The following is a 14,152-nucleotide window of genomic DNA, read 5'->3' as shown; positions in this document are numbered from 1 at the left end:
CTTATAGCTAGGTTGTATTGATGTTTTGTTTGGTTTTAATAAGAAATTGCAAAAAGGCGTCTTGAAGAAAGAAAAGTCCATACCCGTCCCCTTTAAGCATGAAACATGCCCTATTTCATAGTATGAAAAAGGTACCTCTATTTTGTCATCTTCTTCTTACCATATATATTTGTGGGCCAATATAATAATACATAAATATTATTTCAAATTATTTTATCAATATCAATTATAACTTCAATTGTTAAAAATACATTTTTTTTAAATTACTCCCTCCGTCCACAAATTAATGCCCTACTTGGGTCCTGGCACGGAGACTAAGAAAGCTGAAAAATGTGATGTGGATGAAATATAAGGGTAGTTGACTAAATTGATAAAGTAGTTGACTAAAGTGATAAAGTGATAAAGTGTAGTAAATATAGAATATAAAAGTGAAAAAGGTGTTTGAAGGTGGGTCCATTAGTGGCAAAGGGTAGTAAATATAGAAAAAGTAGGAGAGTAAAAGGGTACAAAAAGCAAAACAGGGCATTAATTTGTGGACAACTTTTTAAAGCCAAACAGGGCATTAAATTGTGGACGGAGGGAGTATGAAATAGTATCAATTTTATATCAATTGTGACTTCATTAATTTTTCGGATAAAAAAAACTATCGTGGCTCACTAGATACCACAATGTATTTCACAACTTTTTTTAAAAAAAAATCTTACATAGCACAAAAGACGAATGATTGCAATTTAAACAACAATTTTCATGATGAAAAAAAAACTTATGTACATCGAAATATACAATACATTCAATCCAATTTGGGTACGTCTATCCAATTTCAATTAAAATTGTATTCCCTCCGTTCCAACTAACTTGATCAATAATTTTTTTTGGACCGTCTCAATTAACTTATCAATTTCCTTATATGGAATGACATCAAAAGAAGTTGATCATGTTAGTTGGGGCAGAGTAAGTATTAATAAAAGAAAGAGAAAATAAAAAAATAAATAGATGAAAGTGCAAGAAAAAAAAAAAACTTTGTAAAACAGAATGTAAAAATGTGTAAAATTTTGTCTTACAAGTACAATCGCGATTGCAACATTAGATACTACTCCATAATTTAGTCAATGTAAACAAAAATTATACTCCATATTTTTATAAAAATAAACATTTTTCATGTACAAAGAAGAAAATTTAAATTTTCATCATAGCATAGAATAAATTTGTGCACCGCACAATTTGTTATATACTTGCGTCACATTTGTTGTGTTTCCTTTCTTAGTAATATTGTGAATAAAGGAATTAGGCAACAGTCGTTGGAAATGGCAGATGCTGCGGTTGGGCTTAGCTTAGGTGGTCCAAAAACTTAGGTGATTCATTAATGTATGCATACCTTTATTTTGGTAATGTTGGGAAACTTGTTACACAAAGTAGTTATTTTGTTGCCCATTTAAATTACGCAAAATCTTACGAACAATCCGGTTGATCCGTACCCAAAATAATTATTTATATGGGTTGAGTCAGGATATAGATTCAAATCAGGGTACGAGTCAAAGTAAGTGAAGATATAATCCGATTGTACGTTATATTCGGGTGTACCCAATACCAGACTGTACAGATAAGGTGTGGCCTTTAGGGGCTTGGGGTCCCAACTCAACTTTTTTTATTTTAAAATTATACTTCCTCAGTCCAGGAAATGAGTATCCATTTATGGACGGCACAAGTTTTAAGAAATACTCCCTCCGTTCACCAAAGATATGCCACTTTATTTTCGGCACGGGTTTTAATAAAATGTGAGTGAAATGATGTGAACCCTACTACTAAAAATGAATGTGGCATATTTTATGTGAACGGACGAAAAAAGAAATTGTGGCATATCTTTGGTGGACGGAGGGAGTATATTGAGTGTGGTGTTAGTGGAATAAGGATCCCACTTTTTAAGCGTATTAATTAAAGGGTTGTGTGGGGTACACTTGCTGAAAAAAGAAATGGGTACTCATTTCATGGACGAACTAAAAAGAAAATATGGGTACTCATTTCGTGAACGAATGAAGTATTTTGTTTGGAAGTATTTGTTGTTGGTAGTTTTGTAAATATTTGATAAAATAAAACATAAATTATAGATATATGTATTGGTCATCGAGCATATAAATTAATCTAAACTCAAATAACTTGGAGGTAGTCTATATGTATATGGTAGTAGTGGAGTGCACGACCTTGTTTTTTTGGATCATTTGAAGTGGGACGGAGGGAGTATTTATTTTTAATTTTCTTCGCGATTATTTAAAAGAAAATAAATATGAAAAAATGAATTACATAAAAAGCAAATCATAGAAAAATTAACTTATCAAAATATCAAACTCGAAATTAAAAAAAATTCAACACACGCAAGAACTTTTTCTTGCATATGGCCATCATAAATTATACAAATAGTACAAATCTAATTATTATTATTAAATTATTTTCCTTCGCGATTAATTAAAAGAAAATAAATAAATATGAAAAAAATGGATTACATAAAAAGCAGTTTCTTCTCTCACTTACAAATTGGACTTTAATTCGCTGAAGGCCCAATTACATGTTACAGTCCAACCCATACATAACAAAATCGAAAAAACCCTAACCCTACCTCACTGAGCTCACTCCCACACCCCAGCTGCAGAATCCCTCTCGCTCTAGCGATCTCAAAGAAATCAATCAGCCATGGGTAATTCATCTCGATCGCTGCTTCTTCGTGGTTTTAATTCGATGAATTTTTGGTATGTTTTTGTAGTGAATCGAATAAATTTTGCAGGTAAGGTCCACGGGTCGCTAGCTCGCGCCGGAAAGGTGAGAGGGCAGACGCCCAAGGTGGCGAAGCAGGACAAGAAGAAGAAGCCCCGCGGCCGCGCTCACAAGCGGATGCAGTACAACCGCCGTTTTGTCACAGCCGGTAACTCTATTTTCCGCTTCAGTTTTTTTTCCCCCTCCTTTTTTTGGGGATTTTAATTGCATATAATGATTCATGTTTGTTCATGAATCATGCCACGATGCATAGTAACTAATTGTTTTTGTTTTGCAATTTAGAAGGTTTGATGTTGTTTTCTGATAGATTTAGGTCTTTTTGAATTTGAATTAACTTTGCTCAGTTTCTATGCCCCTGCATCAGTAGGTGCTGATTTTTTTTTTAATATACCTGTTTGTGATTACAGCTTATAACATATAATGTCTCAAGAGCTTATATGATGTAATATCTCAAGAGCTTATAGGTTGTCAAAGTGTTTGGATAATTGAGCTTATAAGCTAAAGGGGATTGTGAGTTGTAGAGATTTCATTGCAGAGGAATGAAAATAACAAATCATAACAGGGATCAGTTTTTTTAAATTGATTGTTGCTTATAAGATTATGAAGAAATAAGTTGAGGTTTAGGAGGTAATTTTTTGGGGTAGCTTATAAGCTGTTTGAGCTTATTTTCACAACTTGTAAACTGTTTAAAAGCTTATTTTTCCAAAAATGAGCAACTTATAAGCTTTTTGAAGTAGCTTATAAGCTCACTCAAACTCCCCTCATAATGTGAATTGATTTGCTTGAGTTTTAGCTTTAGAGAGCAGTTGTTTATGGTGTATGCTATTGTTGTATTTGTTGCAGTTGTTGGCTTTGGAAAGAAGAGGGGGCCAAATTCATCTGAGAAGTAGAGGGGTGCAGTGATTAGTTTATAATCGAACAAGTTTGAAACCTCGGTTAATTGGTTTGCTTATATGTTGTAGTGTTGCAAGTGACTGTGTTAAGCCTTTGTCCCATCCTTTATTGGGATTCAACTCTTGAAACATTACTGCTGAATATTGAGTATAATCTTTTTCGATTGCTTTTGAGATGTGAGTAATGAAATTTAAAGTTTTCATACCATCTATTTGTCTCTTGAGGTAGAATGTCTTGAAGTGTTAAGAGGAGGAAACTATTTTGCTCTCTGTTAATGGCTATGTTTGGATCTCATTTTGCTGCGGTAGTTTTAGCGCATTCGCAGTTTTTCAGCAGCAGTTAAATTTATGCATTGCTGCAGGAGAAGTGATTTTTGGTTTATGACTATTGGCAGTTAAATTATGTGTTTTGATTTTTGCAGCAGTTAAATTATGTGTTTTGAAACAGAAACATCAATGAAAATGGAGTCGTTTGTGAAGACGTTTGCTGACTTGTCTTTTGTTGTAACAAATCGGACATCAATCTCTGTGGTGATAGTTTTAATCGATAAGCATAATATAGGCTAATTAACCACATAATTTGATGCTTATTTTGCTATTATAAGTTCAGCTAAACACCCACGCGTAGAAAACTTCTTTCGTCTCATGAAATTAGTCATTTATTTCATTTTAGGATGTCCCAAAAAGATAGTCCATTTTTTTAATTAATACTCTCTCCGTCCACAAAGATTGCGTGTTTACTATTTTTGTCCGTTCACAAAGATTGTGTGTTTTCCTTTTTAGAAACCTTATTTATGCTTTAAATTTCATTCACACTCAATATTTACAAAATACTCACCATTTATTTTTACAATTTGGTGGGTTGTTTTACTAAATTAACCTTATTTAATATTTCACTTAAATTTAAAAATGATGTGTAAATTTAATGAATAAAAGTATAAAAAATAAAAATATAATTTAGGGTTAATTGCATATAAATTAATGAACTTTCAACAAATTCTCATTTTGCACATGAACTTTAAAATCTTTATTAAAATTACTCAACTATTAATTTTTTTTCATTTTGCATATTTGTTAATTTTACATTACAATGTCAATTCTATTTTTCCACACGATCATATTTATGCTACGCATACATATTAATGTCAAACGACTATATTTATGTCATGTCACCACGATGAAAAATGAGCAAATATACAAAATGAGAAAAAAATAATAGTTGAGTAATTTTAATAAAAATTTTAAAGTTCATGTGCAAAATGAAAATTTGTTGAAAGTTCAGTAAATTATATGCAATTAACCGTATAATTTATGAGTAGATTGATAAAAAAAATTAAATATATTTTTTTAATATGTACTATAAAAAATGAAAGAGAATTAAATTGGTGGGATGGTGGCACTACAAAATTATCTTGAAATTAGACACCACCAATCACGCGCAAGAAAATTGCATGTGGGCCTATATTGGAATTTCCCCATTTCATCACCATCTACAAAAATCATAAGCTAGTCACTGTAACTAGCAAATTATCTGATTTCCACCAAAATCTGCAAATGGCAATGGCTGCAAGATTGAGTCAAGTAATTTCTTGCAATTGAAAGTCAAGACAAGAAGCTAAGAGAGGAGAAGAGAAGTTGTCTGCTTTGATCTACTCTTCTTCTTGCTCACTCCAAAACCGACCTAAATTCTTCACAGTATGTCCATCTTCATCATTTTCAAGAATTTTTCAATTGAGCAGCTATGATTTAATTTATTCCAATTTTTGCAGGCAACCGAAATTCTTCGAGGAATGACGGCATATGCTGCAGTGAATTCTCTGAGGAATACAATTGATTACATTCTCCATTCTTCTCATTTTAGCCTCGTTGATCCCTCTCCACATATCATACAACTCGCCTACGATAAGTTGGATCCATTGCAAGAAATTCTAGAAGGATTGGACAGGACAAGGACAAGCAAGAGCAGGAAGAAGGTGAATGGTTTGGATGGAAGAATCAAAGAGTTGATTTGGGAATTCCAACACTTATTGGAATCCCTCCTCTACCAACAGATTCATTCACAAATTCGTGCAGACCAAGTAGATGATGAAATGACAGAGAGAGTATGGGAATTCGGATGCTTATTGGAATCACTTCCCTCACAACCACAGATTCTAAGAAACTTCAACACGCCAAGAATACTGAATGAATCTCAGGCTGAGGATGATGTTGGGGGTGAGAGAATCAGATTCTCCATTGATCTGCACTGCATAGAAGATGATGTTGGTTCCTTCATGGAGAGGCTCAAGGATATGGAGAGGGAATACATTTATGAAGTAGACAATATGCTTGAAGACGACGACGACGAAGACGACCAATCTATTTCCACAAGGAGTGGGACAAAGTCCAAGATGATTGGATTATCGGATCAATTCCAACTACTCAAAAGGGGTCTGATGCAATTTGATTATGACAAGAACAATTACATCACACTTGATGGAGCTGCAGGCCTTGGGAAGACTGCTCTTGCTGAGGCAGTTTTTGAAGATCCTGAAATCTTGAGCCATTTTGAGTATCGCGCATGGGTTACGGTAGGGAGAAAATCTCGATTCGATGATGTGTCACGAGGCATTCTAGCTCAAATGTTTGGAATCACGCAAGGAGATCACGGATTAGGAGTCTACTTGAAAGAAAGATTGGAGGGAAAGAAATGCCTCGTTGTGCTCGATGATGTGTGGGAGACACAGATATGGGATTCCTTGATGAGTTCCATAGATGGCATAGATGATGGATCAATTCATATCTTGATTACGCAGAAGTCACAAGCTCAAGCTTGAGTTGTGTTTCTTTATCAGTGCGGTTTATGAACGAAGTAGAAAGTAAGGAGTTACTATGTGAGAAGGTGTTTGGTGAAAAGGATTGCCCTTTTCAACTTGACAAAGCTATTACCAAAATTGCCAAGAATTGTGAAGGTCTTCCTCTCATGATAGTTACAGTGGCTGACATCCTATCAAAATCCCATAATACAGACCCAAAATACTGGGACGATGTAGCAGAAATGAGGAATTCAGTCTTCACGGATGCATATGATGAGATATCAAAGGTACTTTTCCCAAGTTACGACTACTTACCTCAATATCTTAAAATGCCTTTTCTGTATATGGGAGTCTTCCCTCCAGATTATGACATCCCCCGTTCCAAACTCGTATATATGTTGGCTACTGAGGGCTGGTTCCATAACACAAACAAAAGGCAATCATTGGATAACTCTGTTTGGGAATGTTTGAACGAGCTTTGTACGGTAAAGAATCTTGTTTTATTTGACAAAAGGAGTGTTTTTAAATCTTCGTGGATAGATAGTTATCGCAAGTTTAAAACTTGTCGCCTTCATTCTTCGTGGCGGCATGTGTGTAGAGGAGAGGCTCGGAAGAACAAGTTTTATTATGTCCTAAAAAAGCTTGTCGAAGGCTTAGAAGATGATGTAAAAGGTCAGCGATGCTTGTGTCTTGAAAATAACATTTTATTTGGTATTAAAGACTTTTGCGACTCCGTGAGATCAAACTGTGCATCCTCTACACGTTCTCTCCTTTTTTTGGGTCCATACCACCAATATCCAATCCCGTTAGGTGACAATTTCAAGTTGCTTGGGAAAATAGATGCTCTTAATCTACGTTTGTACACTTTCCCAACAGAAATTCTGACGCTAGTCCTACTAAAGTACCTTGCTCTAACTTGCAATGGAGAAATCCCGACAACCATATCCAACCTTTTTAATCTTCAAGTCTTGATTATCCATCCGCATAGCAACATTAGAATTTGTAGAGCTCCATCATATGTACCGACACAAGTATGGGATATGCAAGACTTAGAGCACGTTGAGATATTGGGGAAGAGCCTTGTAGCTCCATGTCATTCTGCTTCTTTGGAAAAGCTCTCAACACTTGTAGGTGTGGATGCCAACATTTGTACTATATTGGAACTCTCCAAAAAAGTTCCTTGTATAAGGAAATTAGGAATTCAAGTCGAGCTGACGCCTTACGAAGACCATAGTGACCTTTCAAGTTGCTTTGATTGTATTTCAACACTTGGAAGTTTGGAGACACTGAAATGTAGCATCACAAATCCAGTGGTTAAGTACGATTATACGTTTCCGAGTTCATTGATGATGTTTCCAAGTGGATTGAAAAAGTTGCATTTGAGTGGCATGGGTTTTCCTTGGGAGTACATGGATGTAATTGGCTCTTTACCATCTCTTGAAGTGCTCAAATTGCGAGCCTACGCCTTTCGGGGTCCAAAGTGGGAAGTGCGAGAGAAAAGTTTTTTGAGACTTCAGTTTCTTTTAATTGAAGACAGTGATTTGGTACGATGGAAAGCAAGATATGGAAGCTTTCCTTATCTTGTCAGCCTAAGCATGAAACATTGCTACAAACTAGAAGAGATCCACTGGCTGTCTTATTTTGATTTTGGAGATATTGAATTAGTGAACTGCAATCCTGTAGCTCTGACTTGTGCCAAGAAATTACAACCAAGAACAGATGCTCGCGTTGATGTTACTGCCTCTTTCACTTTTGATGAGAAACCCATTACTATCAAGTTTACAAGGTTAGTCTTAATATATTTTCAGTCAATTAGTGGATTTCAAATTCTAATTACGCTCATAATACACTTCATTTAAATTTTGATATGCTATAAAATATTCTTTTATGGGAGGTAAAGTGTTTTACGTTGCTCCCTTTGTTTTTTCTTATAAGTTAGTCTATAAATGAGAATTTCACATGTAACATGTAATTGAAATGAGGGATATGTTGCTCCAATATGTGTGGGTGTGTGTAGGTTCATTGTGTGCTACAACTTTGGCACACTAACACAATATGGCTGCTTGATTATCCTCTCAATATATATGTATTCTCACACCCTATATTTATCTATTAAATTTCAGGTATGGCAGGGCATGAGGTAACGCGGTATATGAGTAGGAGCAGGTAAAATTGCACTTGCTAGGGAGCGTAGGCGTAGCGATGAAGATGAAAACTTTATTTATGAAGCATGACTGTATGAAACTTTGTTTGCAAAACTTACAGTTATGAAGTAAAATGCATGCATAATAATAGTGTGTTAGTATTTACCCCCAAATTCTTTAAATTTTTCAGGATGAACGAAGGACGAGCAGGTTTTAGTCACATGATTCGCAATTGGTGTTTTCATCTTGATCTATTTCATCATCTCGAATCGTATCACCTATCATACTTGACTGTCTTTCTATTTAGTATCACGTTAAACTACTTTATTTTGTAGGAACCATTTGTCGTGTTATCCGTTTGGACACCCTGTGTGGTGTGAAAACTACTGCTAGTTTCTGTATTGAACTTCCCTCGAATTTGAAGTACTCATGCTTTAGATTCCCAATGATCAGTTATGGTAACTGTATTTTCCCCCTTCAGTTAATTGCATATAGTGATTAATGTATGTATATGTCATATACTTATACTTCTCAGATGTATTCATCTGAGAAGTAGAGTGGCAGAGTGAGTAGTTTATAAGCGAACAAGTTTGAAAGCTCGGTTAATTGGTTCGATTATATGTTGTAGTGTTGCAATCACACCTTTGTCTCAATGCCTTCACTGGTTGAGCATAACTTCTTTTGTACTTTTGAGATGTGAGTAATGAAATTTTGAAGTTTTTTGTGATGTGTTTTGTTCTCTGTTATGTTTGGATCTCACTTTTCTGTGGTAGTTTTAGCCCATTCTCACTTTTTGGTTGTTTTGTTAGTTAGAAACTAGTAGTATTTCTTAACTATAAAATATTTGTAATTTCCCCTATAAATGTTCCGTTTTTGGTGGAGGACAGTGTGAAAAAGTTTGTTTTATCGCGCGATTTTTGAATTTCTTTATTTACTTATGTAATTTATCCAAAAAAAAAAAGTCTGTCTCTTTGCATATAATGAATGTGTATACAAGTCACTTCGAATTAATGTGAAGCGAAATTGATTTTGGCCCGTTACTGAATCGATTGAATTCAATTCAGCATTGGGAGTAATTTTTTTGATAAAAACATTGGCAATAATTAAAAAAACCTGAAAATGTTTTTTCAAAAATAAAAATAAAAAAATTGAAGATGTGGTTGCAAAAATTGAAAAACTTGACAAAAATATGAAGTTAAGGAAGTCTGCTTATCAAAGTCGCGTGTAGAATTTTCCAGTGAATATACTTTTTTTTTTTAATTTGCCCCACAGAATAACTGAATACTACTATATGCCAAGAAAACAAAGTCAAAAATTGAAGACACGCGTGCGTGTGTTAGTCAAACGGTAAGAGGATAATGCCCAAAATCAAAGGTTTTGGGTTCGAGTCGCCTGTGATACGACTTTTTAAGTTAATTTATTTAATACCAGAAGTTTATCAAAAAAGAAGAAAAGAATTGAAGACGATAAATTAATACCATTAGTTAATTTATTTAATACCATAATTTATTTAATACCACAAGTTTATCAAAAAAACAATAAACAATAAAGTTTAGCGTTTTTTTTTTGTCAAAAGACGACGCCGTTTTACTATAATTCAGAAACCCGAACTGAAACATAACCTTTTCTCAGCCCAAAGAAGAAGAAGAAGAAGCAGCTCTGCGGCGGCGCTCACAACTGCCGTTTTGTCACAGCCGGTAACTCTGTTTTTCCCCTTCAGTTATTTCTTTCCTTTTTGGTGGGGTTTTTAATTGTGATTAATGTGTGTAAATGTCATATATGACTGTTCGAATTTGTTCTTTGATAGATTTAGGTCTTTTTCAATTTGAATTAATTGTAAGGTGTTTTTGAGCAGTTTATAAGCTGTATAATTAAGAACTCAAAGTTATACACTAATTATCATTATTATCAATAAAAAATATAAAAACACCATAATCGACAATAATATACACCAACCAAATTACATTGTACGTGGGCTAAATATTGGAATTTCCCATTCATCACCATATACAAAAATATCGTAAACTAGTGTATGTAAGATTAACTAGCAAATTAACTAATTTCCACCAAACTCTGTAAATGGCAATGGCTGCAAGATTGAGTGAAGTGATTTCTTGCAATTGAAAATCAAGACAAGAAGCTAAGAGAGGAGAAGAGAAGTTATTCTGCTTTCATCTACTCTTCTTCTTGCTCACTCCAAAACCGACCTTAAATTCTTTATAGTATGTCCATTTTCATTATTTTCAAGAATTTTATAATTGAGTAGCCATGATTTAATTTATTCCAATTTTTATAGGAGAGGAATGACGGCTTATGGTGCAGCGAATTCTCTGAGGAATACAATTGATTATATTCTCCATTCTTCTCATTTTATCGTCGTTGATCCCTCTCCACGTATCTTACAACTCGCGTACGAGGAGTTGGATCCATTGCAAGAAATTCTGGAAAGATTGGACAGGACAAGAACAAGCAAGAGCAGGAAGAAGGTGAATGCTTTGGATGGAAGAATCAAAGAGTTGATTTGGGAATTCGAGGACTTGTTAGAATCCCCTCTCTACCAACAGATTCTTTCACAAGTAGAAGATGAAGGAATAATGAAAGAGGGAGCATGGGGATTCCAAGGCTTATTGGAATCCCTTCCCTCACAGTCCAGCAGCCTAGAAGATGAAGATGATGTTGGAGGTGAGAGAATGAGATTCTCCATTGATCTGCAATTCCTACAACATCATGTTCCATCCTTCATCCAGAGGCTCAAGGATATGAAAGAGGAATACATTTATGAAGTAGACAATATGCCTGAAGACGACTTTGACGACCAATCTATTTCCTCAAGAAGTGGGACCAAGTCCAAGATGATTGGATTATCGGATCAATTCCAACAACTCAAAGCAAGTCTTATGAAAAGATCCAATTGGTCTACTGCTAACGAATACATCGCAATTCATGGCTCTGCAGGAATTGGGAAGACTACTCTTGCTGCAACAGTTTTTGAAGATCCAGATATCTTGTGCTTTTATGGATATCGCGTATGGGTTAGCATAGGCAGAAAATCTCAATTCGATGAAGTCTCACGAAGTATTCTAGCTGAAATGTCTGGAGTCCGACAATCAAAGAACTGCCTCATTGTGCTCGATGATGTGTGGGAGAAACAGATAATGGATTCCTTGGAAAATTTCTTACTGCAGATGGACTGGCGTGTATTTGTTTGTATCTTGGTTACTACTCGAGACACAAACACAACTTCCCCAAGCTTTTCTAGATTGATGATGGTGCGGTTTTTGAAAGAAGAGGAAAGTAAGGAGCTACTATGCGAGAAGGTGTTTGGTGAAAAGGATTGCCCTTTTCAACTTGACAAAGCCGCTACCAAAATTGCCAAGAAATGTGAAGGTCTTCCTCTCATGATAGTCACAGTGGCTAACATCCTATCAAAATCCCAAAGTATAGACCCAAAATACTGGGATGATGTAGCAGAAAACCGAAATTCAGTCTTCATTGATGCATATAATGAGATATCAAAGGTACTTCTCCCAAGTTACGACTACTTACCTCAATATCTTAAAATGCCTTTTCTGTATATGGGAGTCTTTCCTCCAGATTATGACATCCCTCTTTCCAAGATTAGGATTATGTTGGCCACTGAGGGTTGGTTTCATAACCCAAAAGAAGTTAAATTCTTTGAGGGTTTTATCGGGAAATGTTTGTACGAGATTTGTTCTTGTAGAAGTCTTGCTTTATTCAACCGACCGACCGTTCATAAATATTCTAAGTATCTCAATTTTAAAAATTTACGCCTTCATTCTTCGTGGAGGTACGTGTGTGGACGGGAGGCTCGGAAGAGCAAGTTTTATCATGTCTTAAAAAAACTTGTTGAAGGCTTAGAAGATGGTGTAAAAGGTCAGCGTTGCTTGTGTCTTGAAAATAACCTTTTATTTAGCATCAATGACTTTTGCAACTCTGTGAGATTGAACTGTGCATCCTCTGCACGTTCTCTCTTTTTTATTGGTCCATACCACCAATATCCAGTCCGAGTAGGTGACAATTTCAAGTTGCTTGGTAAACTAGATGCTCTTAATCTACGTTTGTACACTTTTCCAACAGAAATTCTAACACTAGTCCTACTAAAGTACCTTGCTCTAACTTGCAACGGAGAACTCCCTACAACCATATCCAAACTTTTCAATCTTCGAGTCTTGATTATCCATCCGCATAACAACATTAGAATTTGTAGAGCTCCATCATATGTACCAATACAAATATGGGATATGCAAGAGTTAGAGCATATTGAGATATTGGGGAAGGGCCTTGTTGCTCCATGTCATTCTGCATCTTTGAAAAAGCTCTCAACACTTGTAGGTGTGAATGCCAGCATCTGTACTATCTCGGAACTCTTCAGAAAATTTCCTTGTATGAAGAAATTAGGAGTTCAGATTGCGCTGACACCCCATGATGATCATAATTATCTTTTAAGTTGCTTTGGTTGTATTTCAATACTTGGAAGTTTGAAGACATTGAAATGTAGTATCATAAATCCCGTGTTTAAGCACGATTATGCATTTCCTAGTTCATTGATGAAGTTCCCAAGTGGATTGAAAAAGCTACATTTGAGTGGCATGGGTTTTTCTTGGGAATACATGTATTTAATTGGCTCTTTGCCATCTCTTGAAGTGCTCAAATTGCGAGCCTACGCCTTTCGGGGTCCAAAGTGGGAAGCGCAAGAGGGAAGTTTTCTCAGACTTAAGTTTCTTCTAATTGAAGACAGTGATTTAGTGCAATGGATACCAAGATCTGGAAGCTTCCCTGATCTTATGTGCTTAAGCATGAAACATTGCTACAAACTGAAAGTGATTGACTGTCCGTCTCAATTGATGGGGAGAAGGATTGAATTAGTGAACTGCAATCCTTTAGCTTTGACTAGTGCTACGAAATTACGACCGGATCGAAACACTTTCATTGATGTCACTGCCTCTTTTTCTTTTGATGAGAAACCTGTTACTGTCAAGTTTACAAGGTTAGTATTGCAACTGCTGATCAATTCATGTCCTAGCTAGTATTAATACATATTTCAAGTTAAATAGGGGAATTCAAATTCTAATTATGCTCAAAATATACTTACTTGAAATTTTTGATGCTATTAATTGTCCTCTAGATACTATATTTATCTATTAATTTTCAGGCAGCATGATAGCAGAGGATACATAACAGAGTCGGCAGCTGAGACAGCATGTTCTCCATCTACGTGTTTATAACTTCAGTCTTCAGTCGCTTTATTATTAGGTTGTTATCTGAATTTAAGAATTGTGACTTACTTTGAATTTTGTTGAGGATTATAAGCTGAGTGGATTATGTTTGGAATGAAATCTTAATTAGTATGTGATTCAAGGTCACTAATCTTTGTGTTATGCTTAGCTTTTGCTTTGTTTTGGTATCATATGTCATCATTATGTTTAAATTAAGTACCAATAATAATAAATTTTGTTTTTAATACGATGAGATCATATGTATAGTCGAGTTGAAAATATTTTATAGGATTAGTGAGTTTGGTTGTTGGATGCAT

At 35.1% G+C, this 14,152-nt stretch overlaps 3 protein-coding genes across 8 annotated transcripts; all 3 read left to right on the top strand.

Moving 5' to 3' along the window:
• The first annotated feature begins 2,510 nt into the window (after nt 1-2,510).
• Nucleotides 2,511-3,867, top strand: LOC131006145 (40S ribosomal protein S30). Its single transcript, XM_057933314.1, has 3 exons — nt 2,511-2,689; nt 2,777-2,914; nt 3,610-3,867. Exons 1-3 carry the CDS (start codon nt 2,686-2,688, stop codon nt 3,654-3,656), a joined length of 189 nt encoding a protein of 62 aa, XP_057789297.1. The 5' UTR covers nt 2,511-2,685; the 3' UTR covers nt 3,657-3,867.
• Nucleotides 3,868-5,103: 1,236 nt separating this feature from the next.
• On the top strand, nt 5,104-9,325 carry LOC131006144 (disease resistance protein RPP13-like). Of its 3 annotated transcripts, none has more exons than XM_057933313.1 (4): nt 5,104-5,354; nt 5,429-8,240; nt 8,578-8,620; nt 8,789-9,325. In XM_057933313.1, exon 2 carries the CDS (start codon nt 5,450-5,452, stop codon nt 6,473-6,475), a length of 1,026 nt encoding a protein of 341 aa, XP_057789296.1. In that variant the 5' UTR covers nt 5,104-5,354; nt 5,429-5,449; the 3' UTR covers nt 6,476-8,240; nt 8,578-8,620; nt 8,789-9,325. The 3 variants fall into 3 exon arrangements, with proteins under 3 accessions (XP_057789296.1, XP_057789294.1, XP_057789295.1); XM_057933311.1 differs by having other exon boundaries at nt 5,143-5,354; XM_057933312.1 differs by having other exon boundaries at nt 5,143-5,354; nt 8,578-9,325.
• An 830-nt stretch (nt 9,326-10,155) lies between these two features.
• Nucleotides 10,156-13,970, top strand: LOC131006125 (putative late blight resistance protein homolog R1A-10). 4 transcript variants are annotated; one of them, XM_057933284.1, is made up of 3 exons: nt 10,156-10,295; nt 10,895-12,116; nt 13,772-13,970. In XM_057933284.1, the coding sequence occupies exons 2-3, from the start codon at nt 10,902-10,904 to the stop codon at nt 13,778-13,780; spliced, it is 1,224 nt and encodes a 407-aa protein (XP_057789267.1). In that variant the 5' UTR covers nt 10,156-10,295; nt 10,895-10,901; the 3' UTR covers nt 13,781-13,970. The 4 variants fall into 4 exon arrangements, with proteins under 4 accessions (XP_057789267.1, XP_057789265.1, XP_057789266.1 ...); XM_057933282.1 differs by having other exon boundaries at nt 10,895-13,606; XM_057933283.1 differs by lacking the exon at nt 13,772-13,970 and adding an exon at nt 13,264-13,486.
• The last annotated feature ends 182 nt before the right edge of the window (nt 13,971-14,152 follow it).

Source organism: Salvia miltiorrhiza, chromosome 1, assembly GCF_028751815.1.
Source record: "Salvia miltiorrhiza cultivar Shanhuang (shh) chromosome 1, IMPLAD_Smil_shh, whole genome shotgun sequence".
In the NCBI taxonomy this organism is placed as follows: Eukaryota; Viridiplantae; Streptophyta; class Magnoliopsida; order Lamiales; family Lamiaceae; genus Salvia; species Salvia miltiorrhiza.
Note: the sequence above shows the minus strand (reverse complement) of the source record. Positions and strands in the feature narration are given on the sequence as shown.